We start from the raw sequence: 23147 nt of genomic DNA on the forward strand, positions 1-23147 counted from the left end.
AAGATGTCCTAGTTTGCTTTTTTCTCTTTGGCTGGACAACTGTCTTCTTTGCTGTTGTGTCAAGCTTGCTGCCCTTGACCACAAATGTCTGCCAATACTCTCCTACTGGATACTGTTTATGCTATTTGTTGACCACAAGTTGATTACACATAATCACTAAGTCTGGGTTGTTGTTGTTGTTGTTGTTTTTTAAGCCCTGTTCACTGATGAGAAGCTCTTTTGTTTTGTTTCGTTTTTAACTTAAAAGTTTTATGTTGGTTACTAAAATCTGAGCTCCAGTAATTACCTCCAGGTAAATCAGCTATCACCAAGAAATCTTCCCTATTCAATTTATAAAAGGTTACTTTTTTTTGTTCAAGGAAATATTATTTAGTATTGAGATTATTTTTAGAAGACAATGAGGGCCCTGCTTTCAGAAGAGGTTTACAAACAAATATATTTTTATTTTAAATACAGTTATTAGAACAAAATAGATTACTGAGGAAATGTTTTCCTCTAAATTTTCTTATAAATAAACCATTATTATTAGAACAAAGCATCAGCTGTAGAGTTAAACCGTCCTGAATTTTACTCCTTGCTTTTCAATAATTTCTACCTACACCCAACTGGACAAATTATTCAACTTGTCTCAGAGCTTCAATTTGCTCAGTTTTTAAAATGGGGAGATAGTATATATCTGCCAGGATTTTTGTGAAGATTAGTTAACAGTAAATGAAAAAATGCACTTAATGCACCTTCACATGCTATCTGGCATATACAAGAAAGAGCTTATCAAAAGGCAATTTCTGGGGCGCCTGCATGGCTCAGTTGGTTAAGTATGTGACTTTGGCTCAGGTCATGATCTCACAGCTTGTGAGTTCGAGCCCCACATCAGGGTCTGTGCTGACAGCTCAGAGCCTGGCGCCTGCTTCGGATTCTGTGTCTCCATCTCTCTGTCCCTCCCCCAATTATGCTCTGTCTTTTTCTCAAAAATAAACAAACATTAAGGCACTTGTTGGGATGAGCACTGGGTGTTGTATGGAAACCAATTTGACAATAAATTATATTAAAAAAAAATTTTTTTTTCAACGTTTATTTATTTTTGGGACAGAGAGAGAGCATGAACGGGCGAGGGGCAGAGAGAGAGGGAGACACAGAATCGGAAACAGGCTCCAGGCTCCGAGCCATCAGCCCAGAGCCCGACGCGGGGCTCAAACTCACGGACCGTGAGATCGTGACCTGGTTGAAGTCGGACGCTTAACCGACTGCGCCACTCAGGCGCCCCTAAAAAAAATTTTTTAAAGCAACTTCTATTTGTCATTTTTCACATTGAATGCTTTTCTGTTGTAGTATCAGTCTTGATCAGGATAACAGAGAGAAAATGCAGAAGGAAACAATGCAGTCCAATCTCATGTGGGCCTCAAGTGCTGATCAGTTAATGTGCTACCCATGAGTCTATTTACTAGCTTCTACACTCCCTTCAAAAACTCACATCATCTCCATGGCCTCTGACACAAACTCTAACACAAACCCCCCTTCTGAATTTCTCTGGTATACACATTTCCATTCTCAACTGCTTCACTCCATATAGAGACTGTTCCTCTTTCCCAAAAGTAATTCTTCCATCTTGGCATCTGTTATCAACCTTTTCCTATTTTTCTCAGGAATTTGCTCTATCATACACTCGCTCTGACATCTTTAATATCTAATTTATTCTTATCTCACTCTTATCTCTCTTCTCTTCTCTCTTGGCAAAAATCACTTGAAAGCATTCATTCATTCATTCATTCATTCATTCATTCAATATGCCAGGCACCATGGCTGGTGTTACATATGCTACAGTGACAGACTGATACATCCCTGCTTTCCTAGAGCTTACAGAGAAATATTAAAATACAATGATTACTCAAAATTGTGTTAAGTACTAGAAAAACAAAACAAAATGCTCTAAACATACAAAAAGAAGGGGTTACAGGAGAAAGATATTTAAGCTGAGACTTGACAAAATAAATGGGTGAGTGAGTAGTGGGAGAAGAGAGTCGAGTATTAACCAGGCAAAGAAGAAATTCTGTGTAAAGACTCTGATACCAGAAACCAAGCCTGACCTGTTGGAGCAACTGTAAGCACTACACTGTGACACAGTGTACCAGAGGGAGACAGCTAGAGCCAAAGATTATAGTTAGGCAGGGCCTTTCTGGTCAGGGGAAGAATTTGATTCTTACTTTAAAGACAATTAGATGGCATTATTGGGTTTTATCAGGTAAGTCAAATGACTAGGTCTTCATTTTAAAAAGTTCAGTCCTGGGGCGCCTGGGTGGCGCAGTCGGTTAAGCGTCCGACTTCAGCCAGGTCATGATCTCGCGGTCCGGGAGTTCGAGCCCCGCGTCAGGCTCTGGGCTGATGGCTCAGAGCCTGGAGCCTGTTTCCGATTCTGTGTCTCCCTCTCTCTCTGCCCCTCCCCCGTTCATGCTCTGTCTCTCTCTGTTCCAAAAATAAAAAAATAAAAAGTTGAAAAAAAAATTTAAAAAAAAAAAAAAAAAAAAAGTTCAGTCCTCCACACGATCAAGAATGGGCTGGGAGGCTGTGGAGCAACTGGAACTCTCATGCATTGATAGAAGTGTTAAATGGTACAAGCACTGGGAGAACTCGGGTGGTCTTTCCTTTTCTTTCTACCTCACAGGTACATTTATTCACACCAGAAACAATACAGCACTTCTACAAATGTAGATGTTCCACGTTCCCATCTAACAGAGCTTGCTGAAATTTAAAGCCAGCTGACCAGGTTCCATCTGATGTGTACTCCACGTAAAGCTGATTAATGATGACCATAAGCAGATGCAGGACTTGGAGCTTTCAAAGCTTTACTTCTTTTATGAGCACTCCTGATTTTATAAATGATGAAGCCCATCAACCTCATTCCTACCTCCAAATCTCTTGCTAAACTTAGGTACAGCAGGCCTCTAAGTGGGGATCTAAGCATTTTTATAAGGCTTTGAAGCATCTCAACACAGGATCACTGGCTCAAGATGCCCCAATCCATAAGGCCAACTCAGAAAGGTCACTAAGTGTGCAAAACTCAGGTAGTTTCTTGTAAGTGAAACCTCTATCGTATGAAATGTATGATTCAGAAATTCCACTGTTAGGAATTTACCTAGGAGAAAGGAAAATATTCATATAAAAAATGTCAGTTACAGGAATGTCTACAGCAGCCTTGTTGATAATTTCCCCAAAATGCAAACAATTCAAATATCCATTAACAAGACAGTAGACACACCATGATATATCTATATAATACAATGCAACTCAGCAGTAGATAGGGACAAACTACCAATATATATACAACAATATGAATAAATATCAAAGGTATTAAGTGAAAGAAAACCAACACAAAAGAATACATACAGTATGACTCCATTTATATGAAGACCAAGAAGATTCAAAACTAATCTGTAGTGGTAACAGTGTTTCAGAAACAGGAAGGAAACTAGACTAGAAAGAAGCACAAAGGAATTTCTTGTGACTGAAATGTTTGCTTATTAAGTAAACTCTATGCCCAACATGGGGTTCAAACCCATGACCCTGAGATTAAGAGTTGCATATTCTACTGACTGAGCCAGCCAGGCACTCCTAGTGATTGAGAGGTTTTGATTTGACTATATATAAATTATGCTTCAATTTAAAGAAAATATAATAAATAAAATACACGGAATTGTAACAATAACAACAACAAAAAAAGTGACTGGAGACAGAGAGGAAAGCAGACAGGCAGGGAAAGATTGGATTCAGAGACACCAATGAAGAGGCCCTTAAAAAAGCTTTTGCCAAGAGATGATAACTTGGACCACTCTGGTAGTGTTAGATGGATTGTACATATATTTAGGAGACCGGCTTAATGTTGGCAAGGTTTCCAGCATGCATGAGTAACTGAATATACAGTAATGAACACTAAAGAAAATTTTGTTTTATATTATTTAGGAAGAAGAGGGCACTCAGAAGGCAAAATAAGAATTGTCTTTTGTACATGAACAGCTTGAAATATTTTTCAAGTAACAAAAGATGAGAAAAATCTAGATAAGACATAAAAATATATTTTAAAGTCTGTATCCACCGAATCATCGTAATTTGCACACAATCTTTCAATTAACAAATCTCAGGTGAGAAAATATTTTAGTCCCTCCCACATCTATAGAACCAATAAATATTTTCTTAGCTCCCTCCAGATTATGGTATTGCACGGAGCCCCCAAAATACAGAAAAGAAACAAGAAACAGGTACCTAAGTTATTTTCAAGTTAGCCAACATAAAATACATCATACAGCTAAGAGAAACCATGTACATTTTTGTCAGGTTTTGGAAGATCCAAAATTTAACTCACATGTATACATATACAAACACACAAAAATGTCAACTGAGTGCTCTATTAATAACTCCAAACATGCCTGCAGAAATCACGGTGACTGTTTCAAGATCACTTGAATGGAAGTTTCAATTAATAGAATAATAAGCTGGGCATATCAAGAGTCTAAAACCAGTTCTGCAACTAAGTAGCAGCTTAAGGATCTATGCTTCTTCAGTAAATTAGGACTAGCAGGTAATCTACTCGATCTTTAATGACACTATAATGGAATGAAAGGAAATACAAAAATACTTTAATAAAGGTAGAAAGGTCAAATAAATATAAGGATATATCACATGCATAAAGATTTTGTTTTTTCACTACTTGTTCTGAATCAGGGGCTTCAGCTTAAATAACTTTAAGTCATGTTCTTATGAAAAAGACCACCTTTATTTCATTTACCAATCCTTCATACTCAACAAGACAAAGAAACAGGGACCCAAAAAAAGAGAAGAAAAAGTTATTTGTGTCACATCTCAGTGTAGGCAACAAACTTAAAAAAACGTTTCACTACTAGTTAGCAAGATGTAATATACTGCGGCATTTTTAATCCCTCAAGAAAATCTCTAGATTTTTGTAGACGGCACAGACTTTCTTAAAAGTTACTACAAAACTAATCATTTTAATCTAAGTGTACAACCTGGTATAACACCTAAAATATAGTAGAAGACAAAGAATTATATGTTGAAGCAATGTTATTGACCTAATTCAACTTTATTAAAAATATCTACCTTTTCCTCCAGTTTCTTCTTTTCTTCACTAAATTGGCTTATTCTTTGTTTGAGAAACTGGTTGAGCTGTAAAACCTCTTTTTCAGTAGATGCAAGCTTTTGCTCAAGTTCCTCTTGCTGGGAATGGGATACTGACTGATCACAAAATGGAGTTTGGAGTGAACTGTTCTCATACTGTGGCTATCAGGAAAGAAAAAAATAAAACAGGTTAAAGATTTACTTGTCCTGAAAAAATGGAAAGAAACTGGAAATAAGGTATTGTACAGAGAGTGTATATATAGGCTTCTGCAACAGACAGCCCTTGGCATGAATCCCAGCTCTCCCACTTCCTAGTTATGTGCCATGATTAAATCACATTACTTACTTACCAATGCCAAACCTGTCTTCTCATCTATAAATCAGAAATAATAAAGTCTACCTTGCAGTGTTTTTTTTTTGAAGAACAGAGATAAAATACGTAAAGTTCCTAACACATAAAGAAAAGCTTAATAAAGGCAAGGTTTTTGGTTAAAAAGTATAATTAGAGACATAATTAATACATTAAACAGAAATGAAAGGTCTAGGGAGATAAAAACTAAAGAACTAATTCTTCACAGGTGAGCATTTCCAGCTAATATTAAACTCAGTAAGTAATTTTTGAGAGGGACAAAGAGAGTGCATGCGCACAAGCATGGGGTGGGGAGGGGGTGGGCAAAGAGAAAGGGAGAGAGAATCTCAAGTGGGCTCCATGCCCAGCGCAGAGCCTAACACAGGCTCAAGAACACGACTATGAGATCATGGCCTGAGCTGAAATAAGTCAGACACTCAACCGACTGAGGCACCCAGGTGCCCCATCAATAAGTATTAATTTTTTCCTCTAACTAGAATGTAAGGTCCATGAAAGCAGGAATTATTGTCCATCTTAGTTGCCCTTATATCGCTATTTCCTAGAATAATCACTGGCATAAAATAAGAGCTCAAAAAATAATTGCTGATTGAACAAATGCATCCTTGTTTCTATGAGCGAGGTTTTATAAGGAATTCAGGTTAGATCTTTCCCCTACCGTGCAGCATTATAATCAGGAAAAGGCAGACAGAAAATACAAATATTTCCTCAAAAAATTAAAATGTTCTAAGTACTGTAAAAGATACCAATACAGTAATGTGAAAGTAAACAGACAATTTATTTTTCCACTTACTCAACACATATTTACTTAAGCACATATATTAAGAATTGTGTACTAGGGATTCAACAGTTAATAAAGCAAGGTCTCAGCAGTTTAATAAAGTATCACACAAAGAAAGACAATGAAAACTGTCTAAGTGCAAAGACAGTTGTACTGTAGTACCTATGGAAAGGTTTTACAGGAAGTGAACTTGAACTAGACCTTGAAGAACTCATACTTCACCAAAGGAGGAGTTATAATTCAAAAATTATACAAGTAGCATTTATCGTGTGCTGAGTATTTCAAAGATGACAGACTCTACCACTGTCCTTTAAAAACTCAAATTCTAATCAGAGGCATCAGAGAAACCCTCAGATGATTATATATATAGGGCACCATACAATATGGTAGCCAAAGAAAAGTCGTTTTAAGTAAAAAGAATGGGGAGGTGGGAGGACAAATGAAGACAACATTGGGAGAATGAGGAAAAAGCCTTTTCTGGGAGGTGGCTTTTGAGATACCCTTTGAAAATAAGGAGGATTCTGGCAGAAATGGAGAAAGGAAGAGCTCAGGTCATGCATGATCTCATGGTTCATCAGATGGAGCCCCACATCGGGCTGTGCTGAGCATGCTGAGCCTGGCTGGGATTTTCTTTCCCTCTCTCTCTTCCCCTCTCCTGCGCGCTCTCTCTCATTCTCTTTCTCAAAATAAATAAATACAACTTAAAAAAATAAATGGAATATATACAGAGAATACCCATCGCTGTTTAAAGTATGGATTGTAAGAGGGAGGATGGATATAAGGGGAAATTTAAAAATCTATGTGGGACCATACTGTTGTATAATCACAAGATTCAGAGTTAAATCTTAACTCATAGGAAATGAGTTAAGACCATAAAACCACTGGTTATAAAACCAGTGATGGTTTTATAACAACAAAGTAACATGATTTAAGAAGATTGTGAACTCTGTTTTGTAAATCTCTGTATTCCCTGGCATTTAGCCCAGTAGGCAGACTCTCAATAACTTTGTTTGTTTATTTATTTATTAATGTTTATTTGTTCTTGAGAAAGAGTCAGAACATGAGTGGGGGAGGGGAAGAACGAGAGAGGGACACAGAATCTGAAGCAGGCTCCAGACTCTGAGCTGTCAGCAGAGCCCGATGTGGGGCTCAAACTCACAGACCCGGAGATCATGACCTGAGCCAAAGTTGGATGCTCAACCGAATGAGCCACCCAGGTTTCCCAACTCTCAGTAACTTTTGATTGAAGGGAAAAGAAAAGACTAAAGAGAACAAGAGAGTGCTACAACCACTGGAAGCAGTGGACAACAGGAATTAGGGGATACTGAGAATGGATGAATGGATATGAATATGTCACTTTCAGAAATTATTCTAACCTACTTAGCTGATAAAAAAGAGGAATTAAACAAGAGCATGGAGAACAGAATGAAGAAAGTCTGGAAGTAGAATTGAGAGGATTTAGAGAAAATTATTTTTTAAGAAGTGTACAGACAGGAAACGTTAGATAACTAAGGTTTGAGATTTTTAGTTGAGTAACAGGGAAGATCCTATTCTGAGCCAAAGTAAGAAGGTCATATAGGCGAACAGCTCTAAGCAGATGTACTTAATTACAATTAGAGCTTATTAAGATTATCATTTGAACATACAAATAGAGAGGAAGTTAGAGAGATGGGTCTAAAATTCAGAAAGATGGGTGGGCCAGGATAGGAAACTAAAAAAAAAAAAATAACACAGACTTATAGTTTATAATCTGGCATGTAATGAGCTCAGAAATTTCCATTCCATCTGTTTTATTAACAAGTGGAAAAAGCTGAACACACTGAAAAATCAACAATTCTTCTTAGATATATCAGAAGTAAGGTCACAGGGTAAACTTCTGCCCCCTAAATTGGAGAGACAGATGAATATAGAAAGTCACAGTTACTAGAACAAAATCCTCCTTGCAACCAATGCTGGAATAGGAAAACCAGAACTGAAGTTGATGAATTGCTGGAGGCTCAGAATGGACAATTCTGAGAGTCAAAAACTCCAAGGGAGATCTAGTCATAGGAGACACTCAACCTTTTTGAGTTTTACTGCCACGAGCTCTATCAGGTCCTCACAGTGATTAATTATCAGGGGAAAATCTCTTCATGTTTATAGCAGGAAGAGGATAAAAGGAACCATTTGGAAATACACCAGAACACCACATTCTTCTTAACAAGACCTGTCTTCAGTAGAAACTATTAAACTAGAGACTACCCTACCTAGAAGGGAACTAACCTACCTAGAAGAGAAATATTCAATTCTAGTTGTCTCTAGCCATCCTATCTCACTTAAGGGTAGGAAAGAAAAAGACAGAAGCACTCATTAAGTTCAGAGTCCAAAATCACAGGCTCACAAAAAGACTGACACCTAACCAAAGGACTACATAATACTTCTCTCTACACCTTACCATTATATTATTATTTACCACATTTCCTTTTACCTACTACATCTGATCTAACTTTCAACAAAAAATTACAAGGCACACTAAAAGACAAAATCACAGCTGGACAGACTAAATAAGCAACAGAACCAGAGTCAGATATGACAGGAATGTTGGAATTATTAGACCGAAAAATTTTTAAGACTATGATCAATATAGGGCATTAATGCTAAGGCAGAAAACAGGCAAGAACATATGGTTAATGTAATAAGCACAGAGGTGGCTATCCTTAGAATAAAAAATAAATTTTAGAGATCAAAAATGCTGTAACAGATATAAAGAAGGTCTTTGATGGGCTCATCAGTTGACTGAACACAGTTCAGGAAACAATCTTAGAGCTTGAGGATATGACAAGAAACTTCCAAAACTATAGAACAAAGAGAAAAAACACTGGAAAAAATAAAAGAGAATATCAAAGAACTGTGAGATAACTACAAAAGGTATATAACAATACAAGGAGAAGAAAGGAATGAAAACAGCATTTGAAACAAAAATGACTGAGAATTTCCCCAAACTGTCAACTACCACATCTCAGATTCAGGAAGCTCAGAGATCAAGCAAAATAAATTCCAAAAAACTACATCGAGGCATATTATACTTAGATTTCTGAAAATCAAAGATAAAAAAATTATCTCGAAATAAACCAGAGGAAAAAACACCTTATCTCCAGACAGGCTAACATAATAGTTGTATCTGACTTCTCAGAAACTGTGCAAACAAGAAGAAAGTAGAGTGAAATATTTTGTGTTGAGAGAAAAAAACCCACCAACCTGTAATTCTATACTCTGAAATTATTCTTCAAAGGTGAAGAAGTAAAGGTTTTCTCAAACAAAGTTGACAGAATTTGTTGCCAATGGACTTGGCTAGGAAGAAATGTTAAAAGGAAGTTCCTCAGAGGGAAGGAAAATGATATAGGTCAGAAACTCAAATCAAATCAAAGCAAATAAAAGCTTTTATTTGTCTTAATCTAATAGATATGCTTATTCAACAATAATGGCAACAATGTGTTCACTTAGTGTGTGTTTGTGTGTGTGTATGCTTAAGTGAAATGAATGACAGCAATGAAAGGAAGGAAGATTTAGTAGTACTTAATTATTACAAGGAATTTGCACCACTCATGAAAGGTACAGTGTTATCTGCAAGCAGACTTGGGTTGGTTGTAAGTGTATATTGCAAACTCTAGGGCAACCACTAAAAAAAGAAGTGTAATCTATATGCTAAGAAAGGAGAGAAAATGGAATTATATTAAATGCTCGAGTAAAAGCATAAAAGGCAGACAAAGTGTGGAAGACAAAAATAGGAACAAAGAACAAGAGCAAAAAAACAGTAACAAACATGGTTGGTTTTAACCCAACTGTATCAATAATCACTTTAAAATTTTTTTTTTCAATGTTTTATTTTATTTTTGGGACAGAGAGAGACAGAGCATGAACGGGGGAGGGGCAGAGAGAGAGGGAGACACAGAATTGGAAACAGGGTCCAGGCTCTGAGCCATCAGCCCAGAGCCTCACGTGGGGCTCGAACTCACGGACCGCGAGATCGTGACCTGGCTGAAGTCGGACGCTTAACCGACTGCGCCACCCAGGCGCCCCAATAATCACTTTAAATGTAAACAGTATAAATACATCAACTGAAAGACAGAGACTGCCTCAATGGGTCCTAAAACAAGACCTGACTATATGCTCCCTACAAGAAACCCACACTAAAAATAATGACACACACAGATTAAAAGCAAAGGGATGGAAAGAGATACGTCATGCTAACTTCTCATCAAAAGAAAGTAGAATAGCTATATTAATTTCAGAAAAAGCAGACTTTACAGCCAGGAAAGTTATCAGGAACCAAAATGAGCATTACATGAAAGGGTCAATACTCCAAGAAGCCTTAGCAATCCTTAATGTGTATATGCTTAACAACACAGCAGCAACATATGTGCTGTAAAAACTGAGAGAGCTACAGGAGAAACAAATGAATCTACTATAATAACTGGAGACTTTAACAACCCTCTATCAGAAATGAACAGACCCATCAAGTAGAAAATTACTAAGAACACAGTTGAACTAAACAGCATCAACAATTGCCTGGATGTAATTGACATGTATAGACTACTTCAGATTACACATTCTTCTCAAGCTCATACAGAACATTTACCAAAATAGACCACATTTTGGGTGATAAAACATGTCTTAACAAATTTAAAAGAAGAAGGATCAAACAATATATGCTCTCAAACCATAATGTAATTAAACTAGAAATCAACAGAAAGGTAGCTATAAAAATCCCAAAATACTTGAAGATTAAATAGTACACTTCTAGATAACTTATGGATCAAAGAAGAAATATCAAGAGAAATTTTAAAATATTCTGTACTAAAGGGAAATGAAAATACAGATTATCTAAAATTTGTGAGATGTAATTAAAGCAGTGCTTTGAGGGAAATTTATAACGTGAAGTGCATATATTAGAAAACAAGAAAGGCTTAAAATCAATTTTCTAAGCTTCCACATTAGAAACTAGACACAGAAAAATAAATCAAATCCAAAATACAGAAGAATAAAAATTAAAGCAGAAATCAATGAAACTGAAAACAGGAAATCAATATAGAAAATCAACAAAATCAAAACTCATTCTGGAAAAGATCTATAAAATCAATAACCTTCTAGTTCAGGCTAACTAAGAAAAAAGAAAGAAGACACAAATTTATTAATATCAGATTTTAAGGGCAAACATCACTACAGATCCCATGGACATTAAAAAATATAATAAAGGATTATTATGAACAACTTTATGCCAATAAATTTGATGACCTAGATGAAATAGACTAATTTCTTGAAAACCACCACCTGCCAAAACTCCTACAAGAAATAAATAATCTGAAGAGGCCAATTAAAGAAATTAAATCAATAATTAATCACTTTCTAACACAGAAAGCACCAGGCCCAGATGGGTTTACTGGTGAATTCTACCAAGCATTTAAAAATGTAAGAAATCAGGGGTTCCTGGGTGGCTCAAGTCAGTTGGGTGTCCGACTTCAGCTCAGGTCATGATCTCACGGTCTGTGAGTTCAAGCCCCGCGTCAGGCTCTGTGCTGACAGCTCAGAGCCTGGAGCCTGTTTCAGATTCTGTGTCTCCCTCTCTCTCTGACCCTCCCCCATTCATGCTGTGTCTCTCTCTGTCTCAAAAATAAATAAACGTTAAAAATAAAAAATTTTTAAAAAAAATAAAAAAATAAAAATGGAAGAAATTATACCAACTTTCTATAATCTCTTCCAGACACAGAAGCAGAAGGAATACTTCTAACTCATTCTATGAGGCCACAATTACCCTAATACCAAATGAGACAAAGACATTACAAGAAAACCATAAGGGCATCTGCCTGGCTCACTTGGAAGAGTATGCAACTTTTGATCTCAGTGTCATGAGTTCAAGCCCCACGTTGTGTGTAGAGATTACTTAAAAAAAAAAAAAAAAATTGTTTTAATTTTTAAAAAAAGAAAGCTACAGACCAATATTTTACATAAATGGATCCTCAAAAAAATAGCAAACTGGATCTAACAATGTATAAAAAGAATTATTCACCCTGACCAACTGAAGTTTATCCCAGCAATTTAGGCTGGTTCAACATTCAAAAATCAATTAATGTAATCCATCATATCAACAGTCTACAGAGGAAAAAACATTATGATCATATCAATTAAATGTAGAAAATAATTTTGACAAAATTCAACACTCATTCATGCTAAAAACTATAACCAAACTTGGAATAGAGGCAAACTTACTAAACTTGATAAAGAACATCTAGAAAAAAACTATAGCTAGCAGCAGTTAATGGTAAGAAACTTGAAGCTTCATCAGGAACAAGGCAAGGATGTTCCTCCCACCACTGATTTTCTACATTGTACTGGAAATCCTAGGGAATGCAATAAAACAAGAGAAGGAAATAAAATGTATGCTAGTTGGGCAGAAAAAAGAATTAAAACAGTTTTGTTCACAGATGATATAATCACTTATTGAGAAAATCCAAGAAAACAGACCAAAAAAAACCAAAACCAAAACAAAAACAAAAAACAAAAAACCCACCTCCTGAAACTAATAGGAAAATAATACCTAGGTTGCAAGAAACAAGATTAATATATGAAAGTCAGGTGTTTTCCTATATGCCAGCAATGAACAAGTAGAATTTGAAATTTAAAACACATTGGCATTTACATTAGCACCCCCAAAATGAAATAAGTATAAATGTAACAAAGTACAAGATATAAGGAAAGTTACAAAACTCTGATCAAAGACACCAAAGAAGGATGAAATAAACAAAGAGATATTCCATGTACACAGACAGACTCAATACTGTCAAGATGTTAAGTTTTACCCAACTTAATCCATAGATTCAATGCAATCTCAGGCAAATCCAAACAAGTTATTTTGTGGGTAGCAACAAACTGATTGTAAAGTTTCTATGAAAAAACAAAAGACCCAGAATAGTCAACATAATATTGAAGGAAAAGAACAAAGATGCAGGACTGACCACCTGATGTCAAGACTTACAATAAATCTACAGTAATCTAGAGTGTATGGCATTGAGGAAAGACCAAACAGGTCAGTGGAAAAGAAATGAAAGCCTAGAAATAGATCCACATATAAATACAGCCAACTGATTTTTGACAAAAAACAAAGACAGTACAATGGAGCAAAGAAAGTCTTTTCATCAAATGATGCTGGAACAATGGGACATCTATATGCAAGAAAATGAATCTAGACACAGGCTTTACACTTTTCACAAAAATTAACACAAAATGGACTACAGACCTAACTGTTAAAATGGAAAACTATAAAACCCCTAGAAGATAACATAGAAAAAAACCTAGATATGACAGTAACTTTTAGATACACTACTAAAGGTAAGATCCATAAAAGAAACAAATGGGGGCACCTGGGTGGCTCAGTTGGTTAAGCATCCAACTCTTGATTTTGGCTCAGGTCATGATCTCATGGTTCATGGGATTGAGCCCCACATTGGGCTCTGTGCTGACAGCATGGAGCCTGCTTGGATTCTCTCTTTCCCTCACTCACTGCTTGTGCTCTTGCTTTCTCTCTCAAAATAAATAAACATTTTTTTAAATGTTTAAAAAAAAAGAAACAAATGATAAGCTGGATTTCATTAAAAATTTAAGCTCTGCAGAAGACATTATCAAGAAAATGAGAAGATAAGCCACATACTGGCAGAAACTATTTGCAAAAGACACATATGATGAAGGATATGTATCCAAACTATACAAAGAACTCCTAAAACTCAACAATAAAAAACAACACAAATTTTAAAAATGGGGGAATGACCTGAACAAACAGTTATCTCACTGAAGAAAATATACAGATGACAAATAAACATATGAAAAGATGTTCAAAATCAAATGTCTTTAGGGTATTGCAAATTGAAACAACAATGAGCTACCTACCACTATATACCTATTAGAATGGCCAAAATCAAAAACTCTGAACACCAAATGCTGGTGAGGATATGCAACAGAAACTTTTGTTTATTACTGGAGGGAATGCAAAGTAATATAACCACTTTGAAAGACATCTTGGCAGTTACTTAAACATACCCTTACCATACGATCCAGCAATTGTGTTCCTTGGTATTTACCCAAATGAATAGAAAATATGCTACACAAATACACAAAAAGCTTCACATGAAAGTTTACAGCAGCTTTATTCATATTTGCCAAAACTTTAAAATAACTAAAATTTCCTTCAGTAGATGAGTGGATAAATAAACTATGGCACATACAGGCAATGGGATATTATTCAGCACTAAAAAGAAATAAGCTATCAATATGATGATGGGGCACCCTGGGTGGCTCAGTGGTTGAGCATCTGATTCTTGAATTTGGCTCAGGTCATAATGCCAGGGTTGTGGGATCAAGCCCCACACCTCAGGCTCTGTGCTGAGCGTGGGGCTGCTTGGGATTTTCCATCTCTCTCTCTCTCTCTCTCTCTCTCTGCCCAGCACCCACCCTACTTGCCCATGTGCATGCATGCCTGCACGCTCTCTCTCAAAAAAAAAAAAAAAAAAAGACACAGAGGAAACTTAAATGTGTGTCATGAGGTGAAAGAAGCCAATCTGAAAGGTTATATACTGTATGATTCCAACTATATCACATTCTGGAAGAGGCAAAACTATGGAGACAGTTAAAAGATTGGTTGTTGCCAGAGGTTAAAGGAGAGGAGGGATTGAACAGGTAGAGCACAGAGTTTTAGGGCAGTGAAACTATTCTGTACGATACTACAATAATGCATATGGGTCATTATACATTTTTCCAAATTCACAGAATTGTAACACCAAGTGTGAACCTCAATGTAATCTACGGCCTTTGGGTGATGATAATGGGTCAATACAGGTTCAACTGTAACAAAGATATCCTGTGACAGAGGATGTCAACAGTGGAGAAAGCCGTAGGTATGTGGGGGCACAGGATATATGAGAACTCTGTACATTCTGCTCAATTTTGCTGTGAACCTAAAACTGTTCTAAAATATAAAATTTATTAATTTTACAAATAAGTTAATACAGATGTTTCTACTACAATGAAATATTCCTGGAAAAGCACTCAAAAACGAAGCACTAAAAATAGGGCTTAAGGGAAAAGGAAAGGCAACAGTCCATTCAAAGACTATGCAACTTAAACCAGATTACTAATCAAAATAGTAACTGGGGAGAAGAGTTGAACTTCTTGGGCAGGCAGTCACAGTTAATATTAAATGCTGGCATCACTTTAATTAGAGCAGTTCTGGTGGGTATTGAGATGATAGAGGTAGAACTCTGCAATATGGGGACTACATTCAGGTGGGTAGGAGGCAACACGACCTGCCAGGAACAGAAGCTACTAAAGGAGGGAGTGCATGTCTCAAGGCAGTACAGTACAATTTTCTGAAAATGAAACTTGAAGAGACTTCTGCTGCCAAGGCAGCAGGTGAGCCTAGGCCTGTTCTGCAGCCTGCCGAAGATTCTAATTTTACTCACTCTATTCTAAATCCCCTTGCCTGGAAAAACAAAACAAAAACCACATATGAACCAATGAGACTTGAAAACTATACTGACCTCATTGTACCATTCATGTATGAGCAAATCTGCACTACAGAAATGTGTTTCATAACAAGACAAATTGTAGAACTTTACATGAAATTAAGCAGACAGAAAGAGAAAAGCCTGAAGCCAGAACTGCTTTAAGCCCTTAAATTGCTTTTTCAGCCAGAGTGTCTTACAACCACTGAGTCTGTGAAGAAAGCCGGTCTTCCCTTCATTTCTATAAGAATACGCAACCCCCACTCCCACGCCCCTCCACCATGCTCCTTCACAACTTGTGCTCGTTTACTGACTCTAAAATACTGCTGTTCCCTGTCCTTACTTACGGGTCCCATTTTCTTCACTCCCTGGAAGAAGTGATCATGCCCAAGCTTCAACCACCACCTGGGTGCACTGACAAGTCCTATATTTCTAATCTCTCCCTTAGACCTACCTATGAATATCAGCCTCATTCTTCATCTTAGCCCCAAATTTACAATATAATAATATATAAGCGTAACTCATTATTCTCTAATAGAACTTACTCCTGATGTAGTTGTCTCTATCCTGGCCTTTGGCAATAAAAAGCCAATCAATTTTGCCCATCTGAAACTAGGCAATCACTTCTCTCACCACATTAAAGTCATCAAATCAAGCCCATGCTTGGTCACACAGATGTGTAATAAATATTCTTCCTTTTGTCTTAACCAACATTGTTGTTAAATTCAGATGTCCATTTAACTTTTGGACTACTGATAAGAGCTTCCTGCCTGGTTTCTGCCCCAATACCATCCATCTTAAATCCAGGGTCTATTACGCCCCAGGGGTGACCAAACTAGGACACTTCAGAGATTGAAAGGGGGTGCTATTAATCACTATGGGAGTACAACAGGCATTAACTGAAACTGTAGCTAAAACAGGGACAAATGGGTCCCTTACTTTTTAAGCCCTTGATACAACTTGACCCCTGCCTTACCTCTCTCTAAGCACACCTCTTACCACTACTCTCTCTCACTTTGCACTTCATCCATACAGAATAATGTGTAGTTTTCCAAATGCTTTATCTTTGGGCCTCTTCACACACAATATAGCATGCCTGAAGCACTATTTCTCCATTTCCTCAACCTGCCTAAATTCTTTTACTTCATCAGGTTCTCAGATCAGATGTCCTTTCCTACAGGAAGCTTAAGCCTCCCTCTGCAAGGCTAGTTTATCTGTTCTTAGTAGGGATTCCCATTTTACTTCACATATATCCCATTTGGGCACCTCCAACTTACTGCAATTATCTCTTGTTTATCAGTCTTCCTCACTGGATTGTACACTTTTTGATGAAAAAAACAACTTCATTCACATTTATATTACTAGAGCCTACATGGTGCCTTATCCACAGTAAACAAGTTATTTCTGAAGAAATGGATAAACATGCTTTTTGATACAGTCTCTCTCTGTGGGATTCAAAATCATGAATACAGAAAGTATCCTTCATTTTTGCTGCCCCAGAATTTAACACATTAGGTGTTTATGTTTTGTTGAATGAGCTCATTCGTAAAGGTGGGACTCATTTATAAAATGCTCATTAAAACCACAAAACTTGGTAGTAGAAAAAATGGCTGAAGGAAAATGAAATAGAAAAAATTACATAAATAGAAAAAGGATAAAATGGAAAGAAAGCAAGAAATGATGCATCAATGAAGCGTAATTAAATATTATCTGCTTGGTCTATTTCAAGGTTCACATCTATGTTAAAAGAAGACATCTCTTCTTCAGTTTTTAACAAAAGATAAAAAGGATCCTTCACATTTTTTCCCCCTAAGAAGCCTTGTTAACCACAGGTTAAAATTTTGGTATAGGGCATTATAAAGATAAATCACTCTTCAGTTCCAGCAATTTTACTACTAAAACAATCTAGGAAGTGTGAATTTTTGGATAAAAACCTAGTTCTCATTTTCTACCTATGAGATTTGCTGATGTTTAACTTTCAGGTCATCTTGATCGTAGGCTGTTCAAAGTTTTTAACAGTCAAATAGAGTTATTTACCCAAAATATGTTTTACATCTATAAATTCATAAAAGAATGTTATTTTATGTCAAAAATTTACTTTCTTTAACCTAGAATATACAGAATATGAAAAATATATTTTTCTTTGTTTAATTTGCTATGGAATTAGGATGAGCAAGGTATGTGCCCCAAATTGTGCACATATAAAATGCTATGCATAAAAAATAACATTGTTCATACATCTAAGATAAAAATTCCTTTGTTATTCTTCACAGAAATTGAAGTAATAACTCTAAAATCTGTGTGGAACCACAAAAGACCCCAAATACCGAAAGTAATCCTGAGGGGGGAAAAAAAGGAAAAAAATTAAAGCCAGAGGGATCATGCTTCTGGATTTCAAACTATAGTAAAAAGCCATAGTAATAAAAACAGTATGATACTGGTACAAAAAAGACAGATCAATCAATGTAATGGAATAGAGAGCCCAGAATTAAATCCTGGCATATACAGTCAACTGATATTTGACCAGAGAACCAAGAATACCCTATCCTATGGGGAAAGGAGAGTCTCTTTGACATGTGTGCTGGGAAAACTGTACAAACACATGCAGATCAATGAAATCGAGCCCCTATCTCACACTACTCACAAAAACTAACTTGAAATGGATCAAAGACTTAAAAGATCTGATATCATAAAACTCCTAGAATGAAACATAGGGGAAAACTCATCAATACTGGTCTCAACAATGATTTGCTTTTTAGACATGATGCCAAAAGCACAAACAACAAAAAGCAAAAATCAACAAATGGAGCTATATCAAACTCAAATGCTTCTGCATAGCAGAAGATCTAATACAACAAAATGAAAAGAAAAACTATAGAATAAGAAAATATTTCAGAAAACTATGTATCAGAAAAGAATTAATATCCAAAATATAAAAAGAACTCAAGTCAATTTAATAATAAAAAATTAATCCAATTAAATATGGGACAAAAGACCTAAATAGACATTTTTCCAAAGAGGGTATCAAAATGGCCAACAGACACAGGGGAAAATGTTCCACTTCATTAATCATCAGGAAAATGCAAATTAAAATCACAGTGAGATACCATGTCATACCTGTTAGAATGATTATCATCAAGAAGACAAATAGCAGATGCAGGTGAGGATGTGGTGAAAAAAGAACTCTTACACACCACTGGTGGGGGTTAATTGGTACAGCCACCATGGACCAATAAAATAGATCTACCATATAATCTAGCCATCCCATTTCTGGGTATATACCCAAAGGAAATATGTAAACAGGATTCTGAAAGTATATACCCTCCCATGTTTATCACAGCATTATTCATAATAGGTCAGATATGGAAATAACCCAAATGCCTATCAATAGATAAAAATGATGTGTTAAATGTACATAGTGGAATATTATCCAGCCATGAAAAAGGAAGATATCCTATGATTTATAACAACATGAATGGACCTTAAGCACATTATGTTCAGCAATATAAGTCAGAAGGAGAGATATTAAGGACTATATATCACTTATATGTAGAATCTACAAAAAGTTAAACCTGTAAAAAACAGAGTAACTGGTGGTTACCAGAGGATGGGGGAGTTGGGAGGTGGAAATTTGAATAATAGTGTATAAGGATATAAACTTGTATAAGGGTACTAAGGAGTAGTAAATAAGCCATAGAAATTTAATGCGAAGTGTAATGAACATGGACAATAATATGTACTACAATTATGTAATGTAATAAATACTGCTACTTTAACAAACATAATACATAAGTGTGTTAAATAGTGTGCTGTGCACCTTAAACTTATACATTGTCAAATTAATCAATAAAAAATTGAAAAGCACTGTTCAAACATCTAAATACTTTATTTGCTAAAGAAATATTTTTTATTATATTTATTGGTTCTTTTAAACCCTTGCCATTTATCAGCTCTCTCTATATATCTACTAAAAAAAATTCATCTCCTATATTTATAATATCCATTTAGTACTTTGGGTTTTCCTTGATTCCCTTTTATTAATTTACCTTATCTTTTGAAGACTAATTTCTCAACCATATTTTAATTCCCCACATAATTTTAAATCCTTCTAACATTTTCAGCAACCCTCTTTTCTATATCCCTTCAGCTATTTCTATATGTCCTTGTAGACTGACTTGGAGAGCCCTCTACTGGCCTGATGCTATGTCAAAAAACAGTTTCTTCAGCTTTCAGATGCATACTAAGATACACATGCCTCTGGTAATATAATAATTGTGTGATTCAAGTTAACCCTTTATTCCGAATAAGAAAGTTACAAAGAAAAACTGCATGGTTCTACAGAACTGTCTTCAAAAAAAATTATACTACTTACATAGTATAAAAATACCACTTTTAAATAACTGTACACTATTAATCTCAGTTCCATAGAGCCTTACTATCATGGGATAGAACTAGCAGATAAGATCACACTGCAATGACCTATTCTGATGTATTAGTAACTGAAGTATGGTAAACAAGCTGGAGTCTCTGTTAAATGTTTTTGCCTCAAGTATTCTGATAATTAGTTGGTCTTCAATATTTCCTGACTTTAATACACCAATTCCTTGAACATATGTAAACAAGTTTGAAAATACAATGGAAGAAAAAAATCCCACTTAAAATGATTTAATTCCAGAAATAAAGACCTTAATTAGGAAGACAAAAAAATTCCACAAATAGAAGTATATAACTCTATAAAGTTATGAATTCTCACTTTTGACCCTAATAAAAATGCCGATAGTTTATATTCTTTGGGAAATAAGCCAATCATAAAGTCAATACAGAAAAACATACAAACAATTTTTAAGATAAATTCTTTAAAAAAAAAAAGTAATAATTGGGGAAAGTCACCCTTCCAGCCATATAAATTTTGTTATAAGGTCTCAAAGACCCTCTGTTTATGTTCCAATTAGACTGTACTCTCAATGGCAAAACTAACCTCATTCACATTTCTATTCTGTGCGCCTACACACTGCTTTACCCAGAGTAAACACAAATTTTGAAGGAATAGGTAAACATGTTTACCTATATAGTCTCTCCCAATGTAGTTTGAGATTCATCAAGGTAGGAACTATTCTTTTTTTTTAAAATGTTTTTTTCAATGTTTATTTATTTTTGGGACAGAGAGAGACAGAGCATGAACGGGGGAGGGGCAGAGAGAGAGGGAGACACAGAATCGGAAACAGGCTCCAGGCTCTGAGCCATCAGCCCAGAGTCTGACGCGGGGCTCGAACTCACGGACCGCAAGATCGTGACCTGGCTGAAGTCGGACACTTAACCGACTGCGCCACCCAGGCGCCCCGGAACTATTCTTTACCTTTGTGACCTCATAATTTAACACAGTGGATGTTTAGTAACTGTTCTGTTAAATGGGTCCATTAGTGAAGACAGAACTTATTTGTAAAATGTTCATTAAAATTATAGAGACTTCATGATAGAAAGTAATAGATACAAGAAAAAGAAATAGAATGACATAGATAGAAAGAAAATATTATGACAAATTCATAAAATGTATTTTCAAATCAAATTATAAGACAAAGGGCTTCTAAAATCAGTAAGTAAAAAACCAATACCTAACAGAAAAACAAGCAAAGGATATGAAATGACATTTCACAGAAAAGAAATATGAATGGGGCCTTAGATATATAAAAAGAAATTCAACATCACTCAGGAGAAAAACATATTAAAACCATATGAAGAAAACGAGAAAGATCTTACATCAACAACCTAACTTAACAACCTAAGGGATTAGAAAAAGGATAATAAACGAAATCCAAAATTATCAGAAGGAATGAAATAATAAGGATTAAAACAGAGATAAATGAAATAGAGAAAATAAAAATAGAGAAAGTTAATGAAACCAAAATTTGGTTCTCTGAAAAAAAATCAACAAAATTGACAAACCTTCACCTAGATGGTTTAAGGAAAAAAACTCAAATTACTAAAATCATAAATGATAATGAGGACATTAATATCAATTCTGCAGAAATAAAAAGGATTGTAACAGAGTACTGTGAGTGATTAACTGTATGCCAACAAACTGGATAAACCAAACGCAATGGACAAGTTACTAGAAACATAAAACCTCGATCTAAATCATGAAGAAACAGAAAATCTGAGCAGACCTATCAGTAAGAGACTGAATCACTAATCAAAACTCTGCCCTTTAAAAAAGCCCTTGCCCTGGACCTGATGGCTTCACTGGTGAATTCTACCAAACATGTTAAAAACAAAAACAAAGAAAGAAAAAAACGAACACCAATACCTTTCAAACTTTTCCAAACACCGAAAGAGAAGAAACTACTCTTCCTAAGTCATTCTATGAAGCAAGCATTATTTGATACCAAAGCCAGACAGCACAAGAAAACTACAGACCAGTATCTTTGATGCCAAAATCCTCAACAATAGTTACAATCTGAATGCAGCAGTATTTTAAAAGGATTATAATCTATGACCATGTAGAATTTATTCCTGGAATGCAAGCATGGTTCTATATTTGAAAACTGATCAATGTAATATACATTAACAGAATAAAGGGAAAAACCCATACTCATCTCAATTGATGTCAAAAAAGCACATGACAAAATTCAGTATCTTTCATGATTAAAACACAAAAAACTAGGAATGGAAGAAAACTATTGAAAGAAAACTATTTCAACATAATAAAAGCTATATAGTAAAAACTGATAGCAAACATTATACTCAATGGTGAAAGACTGAAAGCTTTTCCTCTAAGATCAGGAACAAGGCAAGGATTCCACTTTCCCCACTTTTATTCAACAGAATACTGGAAGTTACAGCCAGAGGAATTAGGCAAGGAAAAGAAATACAAGGCATCCATATTGGAAAGGAAGGTAAAACTATCTCTGTTCACAGGTGACATAATCTTGCATGTAGAAAATCCTAACAATTCCACAAAAAACTTGTTAGAACTATTGAGTAAATTCAGCAATGTATTAGGATACAAAGTCAATACACAAAAATCTGTTGCATTTCTATGACGCATTAACAATGAACAATCTGAAAAGGAAATTATGGAAACGATCCCATTTATGACAGTATCAAAAAGAATAAAATACTCAGGAATTAACCAAGGAGGTTTGTGAAAGACTTGTATAATAAAAATTACAAAACACTGCTGAAAGAAATTGAAGAAGACATAAATAAATGGCAATACATTTCATGTTCATGGTTTGGAAACCTTAATATTGTGAAGATGTTAATAATACTCAAAGTGATTTAGTGATCTACAGATTCGATTCAATCCCTATCAAAATCACATTATTTTGCAAAAGGAGAAAAAGCC

General features: G+C 35.5%; 1 protein-coding gene and 1 pseudogene across 8 annotated transcripts in view; both read right to left on the reverse strand.

Annotated features, from left to right (window-relative positions):
• CEP85L (centrosomal protein 85L) overlaps positions 1-23147 on the reverse strand; it is a 227477-nt gene that overhangs the window by 39119 nt on the left and 165211 nt on the right. For 7 of the 8 annotated variants that reach the window (XR_015251502.1, XM_086707691.1, XM_086707688.1 and 4 more), the window contains one exon: positions 5107-5286. The exons of the other annotated variant lie outside the window; for it this stretch is intronic. Coding sequence is in view for 6 of the 7 variants with exons in the window: in XM_086707691.1 (XP_086563817.1) it covers positions 5107-5286 (180 nt within the window). In the remaining variant the exon portion in view is untranslated. The remainder of the gene's footprint in view (positions 1-5106; positions 5287-23147) is intronic. 8 annotated transcript variants of the gene reach the window in all.
• On the reverse strand, positions 2525-3373 carry LOC147581176 (ATP synthase F(0) complex subunit j, mitochondrial pseudogene; annotated as a pseudogene).

Source organism: Puma concolor, chromosome B2 (assembly GCF_028749965.1).
Source record: "Puma concolor isolate L17-30 chromosome B2, mPumCon1.1.hap2, whole genome shotgun sequence".
Taxonomy (NCBI): Eukaryota; Metazoa; Chordata; class Mammalia; order Carnivora; family Felidae; genus Puma; species Puma concolor.